Source organism: Aquila chrysaetos, chromosome 2, assembly GCF_900496995.4.
Source record: "Aquila chrysaetos chrysaetos chromosome 2, bAquChr1.4, whole genome shotgun sequence".
NCBI classification, from domain to species: domain Eukaryota; kingdom Metazoa; phylum Chordata; class Aves; order Accipitriformes; family Accipitridae; genus Aquila; species Aquila chrysaetos.
In genome coordinates this window covers 7,509,203-7,523,500 of record NC_044005.1, presented here as the reverse complement: position 1 = coordinate 7,523,500, position 14,298 = coordinate 7,509,203, and the positions used below count along the sequence as shown (strand labels likewise).

General features: G+C 39.7%; 1 protein-coding gene across 2 annotated transcripts in view; it reads right to left on the bottom strand.

The window, feature by feature from the left end:
• Positions 1–14,298, bottom strand: part of MNAT1 (MNAT1 component of CDK activating kinase) — a 127,414-nt gene that overhangs the window by 82,824 nt on the left and 30,292 nt on the right. For both annotated transcript variants that reach the window (XM_030005181.1, XM_030005190.2), the window contains exons 2-3: positions 6,664–6,816; positions 4,921–4,994 (exon numbers count right to left, since the gene is read on the bottom strand). In XM_030005181.1, coding sequence (XP_029861041.1) covers positions 4,921–4,994; positions 6,664–6,816 — 227 coding nt within the window. The remainder of the gene's footprint in view (positions 1–4,920; positions 4,995–6,663; positions 6,817–14,298) is intronic.

The window sequence follows — 14,298 nt, the reverse complement described above, 5'->3', positions numbered from 1 at the left end:
AGTTAAAAAAACGTAACTCATATGCTACACCTACCCTGAAAAAATATTGGTATAGATCTGAATATGACTGGCAAAGCAGATGGCTAGTTTGAAAGGGTTTCAAAGAGAAGCCAGACTTATTTTTGTCCATGTTGAAATATAGCATAAGCCGATATAAGAGGCCTGAAACCCTTCAGGGAAAAGAAACAGAAGCTGTTTTGTGTGCAACACTTATTTATCTACTTATCCATCTCACATTGGTTGGTTTATAAAATGACTTGCCTTGAGACATCTGTTGAAGTATAACAGGAAGACTATTGTGTTTTTCTGAAACATTTCATTCTGCTTAGGTAAAACTCGCTACTTCTGAAATTCAGCCTCTACAGGGAGACTTTCACTGCTTTTTAAAACAACAACATTCATTATGCAATTTTACAATAAACAGAAAAATATTTTCCTAGCTATAAAAAAGAAAAGAAAATGAGACACAGATTTTAATTATATGGCATAATAATTTGTCCAGAGATGCAGCAGTATGAATGAATGAATGTCACCACACTGCAGGATTTCAAGTCCGTCAAAATCTCCCTGTTTTAGTCCAAGACATTGCAAATTTTCTGACCCACCTCCTCCTAGTTCCTTAAGAGACAGTAACATTACCACGTAAAAAATATTTGCTATTCAAATAGTAGGAACATTCCCTCTCTAGCAAGATAGCAGATGATTACTCTGCTGACAGTGTTTGATCTGCATTGCTGGTATGAGCCAGCTGAAAATTTAAAAATTAGTAGGATTAGTTTGTTATAAAAAAATATTCCTCCCACCCTACTACAAGCAACTCCTTAGTTATCATCTTCATAAATTGCCAGCCAGAGATCAGGAATGGCAGAAGAGCAACTGCTTTGGGCAGAGCACTATGAAGGGAGACACAACCACATCCTCAGTCTGCCCAGGGAGTCCAAAGCTACTGTGGTACCTTCTGTCGGTCCTTTTGAATCCTGATCCCTGTACTTTTAAGAGGGGTAGGAGAGGGGTGAAGGGGAGAAAAGATGGAATAGATTTAACAGGTCCCTTCCAACCAACATTTCTGTGATTATAACAAAATAATTATCAGAAACAAAAGAAAACCCACAGCTAAGCTAGAAAAATATAGTTAGGTATTAAGAATTATTTCTGTTTATCCTCAGTTGTCTTTTATTGGGTCAATAATTTTCCAGAAAAATACCTTAGCATAGTAATAAATGATTGAAATCACTCAGCCCTATCGGTCTAAGAAAGATCACTTTGTCTGGAACAGCATGCTACTGAAATCTTTGTTCAGATGAGATGACCGAAATGGATCTTTGATAAAGCTGCCCAATTTCCAGTTGAGTTATTCCCGTTGCCAGGACCAGCAATACCATCCTCATTCACACAAATGGGGGTGGTGGGGGGAGGGTGGGGGGCAAGGGCAAACAAAAACAAACCAATAGACACCACAACCCACAAGTGATCACAGATATCAAAATCTTTTCTATCCAAGGATTGCTTATGATAAATGTTCTGAGCAAGACAAGCCACTAGGCAGCTCGTATTGCATAAAGTCTTAGAGGAGTAACAAGATACAGGAATCCAAAGGGCACAAATACAGTAGCCTCCTTCCAAGTCAAATGTACTGAATGTTTTTAAAAAGCAATAATTACTATTAACAATTGTGTTGCGGTAATGCCTAGAGGCCTCATTCACGTATCAGGAGAATGGTGCCAGGCAGTGTGCATACACATGCTCGGAGGCGGGCCCTGCTCCGGAGAGCTTACACACCGGGTCTTGAAAAACTAGCTACCGAGATACACACTCGGGGAAAGAAGAAAACCTTGGGGAAAGAAGAAAACCTTGGGGAAAGAAGAAAACCTTGGGGAAAGAAGAAAACCTTGGGGAAAGAAGAAAACCTTGGGGAAAGAAGAAAACCTTGGGGAAAGAAGAAAACCTTGGGGAAAGAAGAAAACCTTGGGGAAAGAAGAAAACCTTGGGGAAAGAAGAAAACCTTGGGGAAAGAAGAAAACCTTGGGGAAAGAGTGAGCAAAATTTGCATGATGTCCAGGGATTGTAACTTGTAGCAACACTCTAAGGTTTAACCCTGCCCTACTCATCATATGGGCATAGACCTGTCTTATTCCAATAGCTGTTGTCCACCCCTTTCCCAAAGGCAGGTTTTAACCCTTTCACTTTATTTTTCTTCCTAGTGTTAATGACAACAAACTGTGTTTACAATGTTCTCAAATTGTCCAACTGATTTTTCTTCTGGGGAAAACTTGCTTTAAAATGTGGTTTCTATTTAAAGTCTTGTATAACACATTTTAGCCCAAAGCATTATTTAGTGGCTACATTCTAAACCACTTCAAAAATGTGTTTTTTATAATAGAAATCTTAAGAGGTGACTACCCTAATGTTTGTTTGACCTTCCCCTCTCACACTTTTGCTATACCACCCAACTCTTTTCTTTAAATAGAAAAAGTCTATAGGTATAACAATCCTGATATGAAGGGGGAAAATGCGTTTCAAGTGAGGTCATATATCACATCAGTGGAATAAGACAGTGCAATTGCTGCAAATGCTGGAGTGGAGCTGACCTACCTGAAACATTTGGAAAAACTATCAGAATTGTGCCAGGTCACATGAAATATACAGGATGTTTACATTTTGTCTCTGCCAAGCAACTACTTCATTTAATCCCCCACAACAATTTAGAAAACAAAACATACCAGCAAAAAGAAAACAGGGTAAAGCTGCACTTTGACCCTCCCACAGAAAAACTGAAAGTTTGGGGCAGGGGGAGAAAGGGAAAATCCAGTTCTCTGCTCCCTCACTTCCTAACCTGGCAGCTTGAACAACCACCAGCAGCTACTGCCAACCTGCTGTACATTGGCTCCACAAGGCAAAACTTTGCGCTGCATGACTACACCCTTTCTTTCCTGTCCTGCAGCCTAGTTTTTCACATGCACAAATGAGCAGGGAATTCACATACACAAAAAAAATGAAATAATACTCTCAGCAGTAAAATGTAAATTAACCATACAGAGTCGAAGACACCTTTAACACATGGTTCAGCCATGCCACACACAACATGCACAGCAAAAACGCTGGAAGAAGTCTGGTACGTAGCAATAGCGTGACAACTGTCAGGTGGAGAACTCAGCCCCAGAACACAGGCAGGGAAGGGAGGGGCTTAGGGGGAACAAGATGTGCGCAATGAGCTTTGTCACCAAGGACCAAGGAGAACAGGGCTTGAATTCTTACCCAAGGTGGTGTTCTCGCATCTAACCTGTCCTGCAGCTTTTGTATCTGCCTGAAGTTAGTAGATCATAAGTGACCTCTTTGACGGTGAAAATTAAGAGCCTTCTGACTGCACTCCTTCTTTCCTCTCATTACCTTAGCTGCTACATGAAGAAACTAGGAGGTAGTCAAGACTTCCTCTTCCATTTAGTATTTTGGTATTCCTGTCAGGCAACTAACTCCAATTCCTAACAGCTCTTATTGAGCTTCTCCATTATGCATTTACAGGGCTGGCACAATTATTGACAAATTCACTCTTCTTCACAAGGTTACAAAGACCAGCCGTGATTTCTGCTGCTTCTAAACCAAGTTACCAGCGCAGGCTCTGGAACCATTTGAAATTTAACAGCCTAATACCAAGAGCTGGAGAATCATAACATTCTGCACAAATTGATGAAGTTAAGGCAATTTCAGGCAAAACTTCGCAACTCCCTTGTTGCAGATGCTGAAAACCCCTGCAACAGCAGTAAGTGGGAAACCTGTATTTAATGCTACATAAATAAAAAGCATTTTTCCTTTCCACAAGCACACAGATTCTTCCAGGACCCTCTGGCTAAGATGCAACTTTCTACTTGCTCACTCCCTCCTTCCCTCACACCATCCAAAAAAATACATAAACAGAACTACACCCACATCGTCTCCTCCAGATATTTGGACCCGTATGAGTGTGCCTGGTATTTCCCAGCCACACGATTTAGCTCTCCAGCCTCAGCCTTCTGATGCCAACAAAAACATGATACATTACTCACAGCAGTAAGTGTACTGGATATATTTCTACAAAACACCACAGTGCAAAGAGGAGCAAGGGCTCCTTTGAGAAACCAAAGCAGAGTGGCATCTCCATGTTTTCCTTCAAATCACATTCACTGCCCCTCATACATGTTCTAAGCCACCTCTTCTTCCTCCAGGACAAAAAAAGAAAAGCCTCAGAAGCTCATAAAACCCAAGAAACAAACCATTTAGGAGTCACTTCTTTGAACACATCCTTGTTTTTCTAAGCAAAATCCATCACTCCACTATAAATCACAAGTCACCCTAACTAAGAAGAAAATAAACTCTCTTGATAACATAGTCCCTTCCCCAAAGGGCAAAGTTCTGCTTCAACTAATCCAAAGAGAAAGGAATCAATGTCTGTTCCTAAACCTTCTCCTTCTGAACAGCAACATAAAATGCTACCACAGTGGTATGTAAGGTCATCAGCTTCAAAGCAGCTTCAACTACTGTACTTGCAGAAGCAAAAATGATGAAAGACACCATATGGCTTCTGTCATGGTAGATAAAGCTAATGGAGGCATATAATGAAAATTTCAATTTCTCCTCTCTTTGTTTAATCTTTCCCAGTGCATCACCAACAGTCCCCTGCAAGTCTGTGTTTTCCAGCTATAAAGCACTACTTCCTCTTTGAATCGTGTTTTTTCTCTGGCAGATAAAATGTTTTACTTAACAGCGTCCTACAGATCAGCAAATATGATTGAAAACGTACAGGAAAAAAGTAATTAGATAAACATCTGATACTATGATAAATCCTGTTACAGAAACTCAGACATTCTCATAGGCAGCTGAGTCAGAAGATAAAAGCCTATGGTCTCATGAGCACAGAACATCAAAGATGCAAGCTTTAAGACTTACCAATTTCTTCTATTTCTTCCAGGAAATCATTATATTCACTTAGACTGGGAAAGTCATCCTCTCTTTTATTGTATCTTTGAGAGAAGAGACACAAGTATTTATACAACACACAAAGATGCAATTTCAATTCAACAAGGCTCTTGCTGCAAGCATATTGACATGTGCTTTGTGGCTCCCACAACTGACCAACGTACAGAATATCTTTAAAAGGAGACAGAAGTGCTTGTTTCAAAGGAAAGAACCCAGCCTGGCATAAATCAGTGCTATCTTTGCCTACTGTTTGCCAATTCCTCTTCCAGGATTACAGGTAAACAGGAGCACAGAGGCTAGGATATACTAATTCCAAGCCAGCCCTTCAGCATGAGAAACCTGTTACCAAAGGCAGAGACAACAGTAAAATGCACAAGAAAAGCTTTTCTAGAAGTATTAGAAAAGGGAGTTTGGCTTTTTGCCAACAACAGAAAGTACATATCAGTGGCAAACTGAAAATGCTACACAATTATCTTATTTCATATCAATAGACCATTCCAGAACTCATTTATCCAACTCTTGATATCTGGAAAAAGTAAAAAGATGAAGGGACAAGTGGCTAGAACATAGACAGCCTCTGAAAGTCAAGACATGCAGGCTTTCTTCCCAAGAAAACATACAGCTGAGATTCTGCCTGCTCTGTGGACCAAGATACATGACACCCAGGAGTATAAAAATCTAATCCCGAGAACTAAGGCCAAATTCCAATTTGGGGACATTTTTTCTGCCTACTAAAACCTAATCTGGCAAATCCAAGCGGGCCAAGCATTTTACGTTTTCTGTTCTAACTACACATCATTCTGTGTTTAGTCAACTAAGTTGACTTCATTCCAGTTAGACTTTTGTTAACTTCAGTAGACTTTATAATCAAACATCAAAATTATTACTGCTTTTCACATCAGCATCTTGGTATTCAACAATGCAATTTTCCCACATCTCAGCAACATCATGAGATTCATTTAGTGTTGTACTAAGTCTTAGATAAAGGCTCCCAAGCTTACAATTTACCTGTACGTTCATTTTTGCACACACAACTCTCTCCAGGTTTGTCATGTTCCATCAGACCCTCTTCTACCAAAACATCAACTGGTTCCCTTATTTTCCTTATAAAATGTTGTTTCTTAGCCACAAGGAGCAAGATGCAATTTTAGACCTCATTTATCTCAATTGCAAGAGCTCTCAAATCTACATTACAGACTAGTAACACAAGGCTCGTAAGGAAGCATTTCCACTAACAATTGTGAAGTAGAAAACAATGTGAACACAGCTTCTCTTTTGTCCATTTTCATTTTGAAGGGAACTAGCCTTCAACTCTCAGAACAGGTCCCCAGAGAACAAACAATCAAGGTCCTGTTTCTTGTCCCGCTCCCATGTTCACCCCCTCAAAGGCAAAGCTGCTGTAGTCCTCAGTATCTAATCATCTCCATTTAGGAGGCAAGTCTTTGCCAAAGGAGGCAACATAGAAACACCCAACATTTTCTAATGCTAAGCAGGAATCCCTCAAGGCTAAACTGAGAATTCAGCCCTCAGTTGTTGCATAAAATCAGATTCTCTGAAATCCCTCCACGTTAAATGGAGTCAAGTTTTATGGGTTGTCACTTTACAAAAAAGAAGAAAATTAATCTCTTCTGTACTACTGGAGTAAGTCAGTTTTTTTAAATGGTGATCCATGAAATATAGCCACCTTCTGTTCTTTTAACTGGTGACACTCACATTTTCAGCACTTTCTTCCGTATTTCCACTTCCTTGTCAACAGCAGGATCCTCAAAGAGCTGTACCCTGAAGTTACTCTTCCGCAGAGGGGTATCGCACTCCTGGCAATTCCCAGCCCCTCTCACAAACAGCAGTTCCACACAGCTCTCACATCTGCACGAGAAAAGAAGGGGTATAAAGGCAGATACATATTAAACAGTAACTGAAACACAGGATTGTCCCCCTTTTTTGCTGTTTACACATGCACTATAAGTACACGGTGCATCTCCCTTTGATTTCACTATTTCTTCAGCACCCAACAGTAGCAAGGAAGCAAGGGCTCTCCACCACAGCTGAAAGGAAACAATCTCAGCAGCACAAATGCATTTATTCTCCTTGCCCAAACAACTCGGCCTCTTTGCTGAGACTGAAAGTTAATCCAAACACAATGATGGATTTTGCGTCAAGGGGAAGCTTGTTTATTGACACCATCAAACTCATTTCACAGGGACCAGACTGCAATATCCTTATTTACTCTGAGCACTACCTTGCTGCACAAAAAGCCCCGTTTATTTTCTTGATGCCATTCACTGTACAAAGTACTATTCAGCACAAGCAGGGATACAAATCTTGCCCACAGCCTTCCAAGCTTCTACCAATGCTACCATGGAGGAACTGCTATTACAAACCTGAGCTAAACTCCAGCCCAACACAGCTAAAAGAATTAAAATACCATTTTAACCAGCAACCAGCATTATGCAACTCTCCTGTGCCTTCTCTTAATACTTTTAAAATTGCACATAAAATATACTTTACACAGAGGCTGCACAGAAATAAACCAAAAATACCTTTCTGGTTTTATTTCTTTTGTCTTAATGAAGATTTCAGATTTTAACAACATGCTTGCTGACCAGTCAGTTGGCACTTAATAAAGGAAGAACACACAACAAGAAAGCCAATTTTTTTAAAAGTACTTGGGTACTAATAATGTGCAAATTTCTAGCAGAGGACAGACAACACCTGCTGTAGTCATTTCCTACTGCTGGGGAGGCAAGGGGGTGTCTATTTATAGCTTTGCTATATTGAAGCCAAAACAGTTGTACATTAAGACCTAAGCTGTATTGTACCTTCACAAACCCAGCACAAAAGCTAAACAAGCTAAGAGAAACAATACTGACATGGTTGCGAAGGATCTTAAACAAAACTTTCACTCTGGTGACCTACCCCCAACTAAACTGGTTCCAGTACTTACAGAGGCAGAGCTAGCTAGAGCCAACCAGTTTTACCCAGCTTCTGTTTCCAAGATTAGACAAACGCAATTGTATCTTACAATTAAAAAAAAAAAAATTAGAGCAATTTTTTTGTTGTTGCTAACACAAGTAGAACTACAGTTTCAAAATGCATCTTGCACAGCAGCTGCCAATGTTAAAAAGCAAAGCTTGAATTTACTTGGACATTTTCCTGCTCCAGAATTCCTTTAGTTAGAAAACCAAGCACTTTTAAATACAATTTATTTGGGAAGGGAAAGATCAAATCTTTTAGCACACTAGGCCTGAAATTCAGAAGTTACTGGGACATCAACTCAAGAAGTATACTTCTTTACGAAAATAATTTAGCTCACCACTATGGGAGAAACAACACTCAATGCAAGAGAAGGCAAGGCAGGGAAAGGGTTTTCTCCTTCCTCCCCCAACCTGTCTGTGCATGCAACAGCCCGGTACATATGGACAGTTTCACTGTCTCCTTCATTTTGGCAGCTCGTGCTGTTTAGATGTCTCTCTCAACACAGCAGCGGAAGCACAGCAAAAAAACCCCTGCCTCTTCTTTCCTATTTTTAAGTTATAGAAAAGGGAGTGTAAAGCTACGGAACTTGGCAGGTGGATCCAGGTGTTTGTATTGGTTTTTTTAATCATGGTATTGCCTAAGGACCAACAGAACAGGGTCTCCATGTGCATGATATTATGCACCTGAAACTACTTCACTCCTCACACCCCCCACCTTCCCTAAATCAAAGACATTTCAAGTTTACACAGGACTTGACTATGGAAAAAATACCTCCTTGGAAAAGCACTTCATACAATTGCCTCAATGCCTTTCCAAACTGGAACCAGTGTTTCTAAGGCTGGAAAATAGCTTTCCATACAAAAAAAGATGAGTCAACACCTCACTATGGGAATCCCACATCAGGCGATCACATTCTCACTCACTTATGCACATCCACCCTTATATTTATTCATAGATAATTCCTTCTGAATTCAAAAGGGGTTATATGGGACAAGTCAAGGGCAGACCTGGACTCTGTCCAAATCCTGCCTCCTCTCCATCTCCAGATAGATTTAATATACACAGTTAGATCCCAAGCTTACTTCCTAGCAGGTCTGTCATTCTTGCCCCCACAAACTGCAGCCACTTTCCCAGTGATGGCAAGAATGTCTGGTCACACATTTCCACCTGATTCTCGAGGAAGGAAAAAAGCCATCTTCTGAATCCCTCTCAAACAAGTTCCTTTTGGTTTCACAGCAGACCACTAAAGTCAGAGCATATGCAAACACCAGGAAGGCAGATTTCAGTAAAGATGGATTTAATAAATTATTTCATGTCTTGAAATCAAAGATTTCTAAACGTGACTTGAAAAAATTTTATCTTGTACTGTAAAATTTAAAAATACAGCTTGACTTTTTTTCTTTTTTTTTTTTTTTTTTTTTTTTTTTTTTTTTTTTTTTTTTTTTTTTTAAGAGATGCAGCAATTTATGTGACCACCAAAGGTAACCCAAACCCATGCAACAGCCAGACATCCCGGGCAGCACAGGACACCCCAACATCACAGCTGGCATTACAGAGCTCCCTCCTGGCACATAGACCACATCAATTCAGGTGGTCCTTCCATTTCTTTGCAAGTCCAACACTTCCCCATTTGCCTTAGTGTAAGGACAGTGACTATGGAAGCAGGACATCATTCAGTGCATCTTTTATTGGCCAACGCATCATTCATGGCTTTCCCCAAATGAGCAAAGCACCAAAACACCTGCTTAACTCCCCCTCAAATCATGGCCAAAACAGGTGGCCAAGTGTTTTCTTGAATTAGGAGCCTTAAATCAGTGATTTTTAATATGCATATGTATTCTGTACGCATACATGCTACATATATAAACTAACGACATGTGCTCATGCTTAAAAATCAGGTTTATGCATCTGTTCAAAACTGAATATGTCTGAAGACAACAGTTTCACATGAGGTCTAAACACTCAGGATGTGATATTGCTGATCCTCCTCTTCACACTGAGATTGTACGGCCTCTGTGATCTGTATTCTATTTCACATATTCACTAAAAACTTTCATTACCTTTTGGATTTAAGTTTGTATCCTGAGAATAGGTAATCTGGATGAAGATATCAATAGAAAATGCCCAGGGAGTTACACGTGCATGGACAACAGGGTAAGACTATTAGTAATGTCACCAACAAAAGCAATCACAACAACTCCAGGAACAATAAAGTCTCCTGGTCTTCCACACCGGGATAATAAACATCAGTATGCTCATTTTCATTTCCACAGACACTGGTTTGATCTGTCTTGTTCTTCTCTTTCATCCCCATGAAATATTAAACAAATGGCTCCGTCTATAAGCAGTCTAGTACAACGCCACATTTTTGAGGAAAGCAAGTAACAAAGCATCTAGATGGTTTGGCACCATCAACACACAAATAGCACTGCATGCCCTCATGTCTGTGTTCAAGGACTTCAGGATCAGGAGCATACTAAAAATGCTTTTGGTACACTGCAGAAAACAAGCAGACGTTCCTCTCCAGAAAACTTAGATATTTATCAACTAAATCACACTTACTGGAACTGACTGTTTTGGACAAAGTGTCTTCAAAGGGTACAAGATTTGTGCCCCATCCTGCATTCCCCACACATGCACACATATACTTCATGAAGGGATGATGGCAGATAAGGAATCGAGCCTCTTGGACACTGAACGGATGAAAATACCTAACAACATTAGCATAGCTTGATGGAGCTGCTTACTTTTCTAGCTTGGCTGGCAAGAGAGCAAACAGAATAAAGGAAGAGCTATTTTCACAAGCAGGAGTACAAGATATCCTTTCTTTTAGAATTTTAGATTCTGCTGAGTATAGCAAAAATTTGCAGGACTTCAGATACGCACCCATTAATTATTTCAGAAAAAAAAAATCTTTACGGCTTTTGCTGTTGACTAGGAATATTACAGAATGAGTTACTACCCTTCTTTACAAAGGCTATTTTTAGTAGATATACTTATTAAATAGTATCAAATATTTAGAATGTTTAAGCCCCCCTTCTTCGGCTTTTATAACCAAGATGTTTCTGTTATTTAAAGTAACACACAAAACAAATGATCCTCCCTACTATGGAACAAACAGTTTAGATTAAAAAATAATAATACAGCCTTCAACGTACAGCCAAGACCTGAACCACAAACAAATGGAATGGAAAGAATCAGCAAAAAAGATGTGTTTTCACTTGTTCCTCAATTCTGATGTCAGAGGGAAATTTACTTACAGAAATTGAATGACTCTTGATTTATGGCGAGGGAACATTAAAACCAACGGAAAAAACACACACGTGACAAAGCTTACAGAAAAAAATCTAGATTTTTAAATCAAAGATGCTTTTAGAAACATTCACAGGCTTTTTGCTTAGCTTGGGTTAGACAATTTTGTGTTCTTGTACAGAGATTCTTGAACTGAGACAAAACCAGCCCAATTTGGAGCAAGCAGCTGTCAAACCTGTTTATTTCGCAACCTTCAGTACATTTAGCAAGTCCCCATAACCCACAGTGGTTTCTGCTACATAGCCAAGAGTTCATCTACTATTCGCAGTTGGCCATTGCAGGCATATTTTCTAGGCTGATGGACTAATAGGCATAGCCTAGAAGGCAGGTTCTTCTTAGAATCTGCAGCCATGATGATCTCTGTGACCCAAAAACCTAAGGGAACTGAGCAACTTTCTTCCCATGTTACAGGTTAGGGATCAAAAGCTGAGGAAAGAGAAAGAAGTGTGACTACAACGACACCAAATGCTTCTGAGAGCCTCAGAATAAAGGAGCTTACAAAACCAGTAGCTCCCAGAGGAATAGGGAGGTGGAGACAAAAATAAGTCTTCTCCTTTTCACACCTCAGCTTCAGGAACTCAGAAATCCTTATTCAAGCACTTGCAGAAGCAGCTGCCTATGTGTTCTGGGCCACCTCTTCCCTCTCCACCAAATACAAGTGAGAGCTGGGAGAAGATGACACCGATTACTCTTTCCCTCCTCCTCCATTGAGATTCTGTCAAGTCCTACCAATGGGGATCTTGCTGTTCTCACCTTTTAAGGAGACAACTTCAGAATGCTCGCAAAACCTTATTTGGCTGAAAACCCCACCATGGGCTTGTCTTCAACTAGTAAATAAACAGGTCTCACAAGCAGCCTATGCACCATGCAGAGATTACAGCTCATTATAGCAGTAAGACATCTCATGTTTCAAGCAGAAATCACAACTATCAATCAACAGATGAGAATTTTTGGTTTATAAACACTGTTGATAGGCTATCTTCACTTGTCTGCAGCTCCCCTCTATTCGGACCACAGTAACATGCACTGCAAGACAAAATCTCAGAGATTACTTTGCTAACATTTTTTTTTCCCCAGACGTATCAATACTCCAGAGAGCTGATCTTAACCCCTCCTTTAAACAACAAAACAAAACAAAAAAGAATCCAATGCTCTACCTATATCTGTATTATGTCAATTCTCAGCATCATCTGCCAAGATGCTGAGCATGCAATCGTTCTTTTAGACTATTTATATCTTTCGGGAAAAGGATGCACGCACACACTTTTCTTTCATTTTTGTTCTGTCAGATGAGTTCTGCTCCATCTTGCAGAAAGGAGGAGATTAAATGAGCCCAGACATCTCAAAAATTTAGGTGACACTCAGCCACATTAACCCTATTTTCCAAACACCCATATACATACCCTGATACACAGACCAGTTCCATCTCAACTGCACTCGCCAGAAAGAAAACAGACCAGGTAGTGATTGAACTATAGCCTTGAATGACTGGCATTTTAAACAAAAAAAGACATACTGAGTCAATTAATAATAAACAGAAACATTTCCACCACCCATTGAGTTTCAACATCTCCATTACAAAACCATTTCAAGTGGCTTGGACCTGACAAGAGAGTTTGCAGCAAACTGAAACTTAACTCACATTTACCCAGTACAGATGAGCCTAGAAAAAAAAATTAGAGAAGAACCTTTTATGGTGTTAACTCTGGATAGTATAGAGAAAATGTTTCTATAGGTATTTAAATAAAAGTGGTTCTTTATGAGATACTGCTGCCTAGTCAATTAAGCACACAATCATAAAAAACATGTCTTACAGCACAATTATGTCAATTTGGTCAAACAACAGGCCAACACTTGACAGGCCCATTCTTGACACTTCAAGAGCAGCTGTGTGGCATTGAGAAATAAGTGTTTTCACAATGACTAGGCATACCAAAATCAACCAAGAATTTACCCAGTGTACCAGAACAACTACTTCAAATCCATTACAGTCTACTGGGTAAACACATGCACTAAAATAATAATTCAACTATGTCAATAACCCTTTTATTATGCTTTATTCTCTTTGAATAAGAACCTTTGCAAGTTTTCTGGGTTCTCAACAAACATTAAATTGGGTAGCTATCAGGATTAGCAGCTGCCCACAGCACACCTCAACTTAAGACACAATTATGAAACTTCCCATGTCTAAAATGCAGAAACTGCACTTTTTTAGACATGATCCAGCTCAACATTGCCCATTGTCTCACAAGACAAACATACTTATCGTTAAGTTTAGGATCTCACACTGAACTCCATGCAAGACACATTGCTCCCTTCTCCTTCTGCACGCATTTGTTACCTCACGAGAAAGTCCTACACCATGGTGTGGGCTGAACTGCCCCCAGAGCTAACAGGTCTTACTAACTCAAGTATTTTGAGCATACACTTACTCAGTCTTATGAAACACCTGCATATGCCAGAAGTCACACTGGAAAAAACTAAAACATAGACAACTGAAAATAAATGCTTTGGGGACCCAAAATAGTCACGACAAATCTTTCACTTGATCCGAAACAAGGCTTCTACCTTCTGTTCTGTACTTTCAACTCATTTTACAGTACAACAATGGCATGTGGAAGCAAGACAAGGAAATACGGCTATACGGTAAAAGGAAAAAAAAAAATTTAAGAGGTATTTGTGGCATGATGGGATAACCTGACCACATTACTGAGGGCTTGTCACAAGACACTCCCATATTTCATGTCTAATCTCAGAAAGTAAGAAGATAAAAGTTGATAAGACACACATCTGTAAGAGAACCAGGCACATGACCAAGGTTTTCTATAAAAAACAACAGTGGTTTGGGGTCTCAATGGGAAACATGCAAGTGTTTAAAACTCAAAAATCAAAACCTTTACTGATCTCTTGCAAACGTACCTGTTGAATGATCTGCATATGTTGGCTCATCTCTCCCAGGCTTTTGGGAGGAACCAAGCCAAATTTCTGCCATGAGCATAGGCTTGTATTTCACTTGAAGCATAAAAAGTACACAGTCCAGCTTCCTTAAGCTATTCAAAT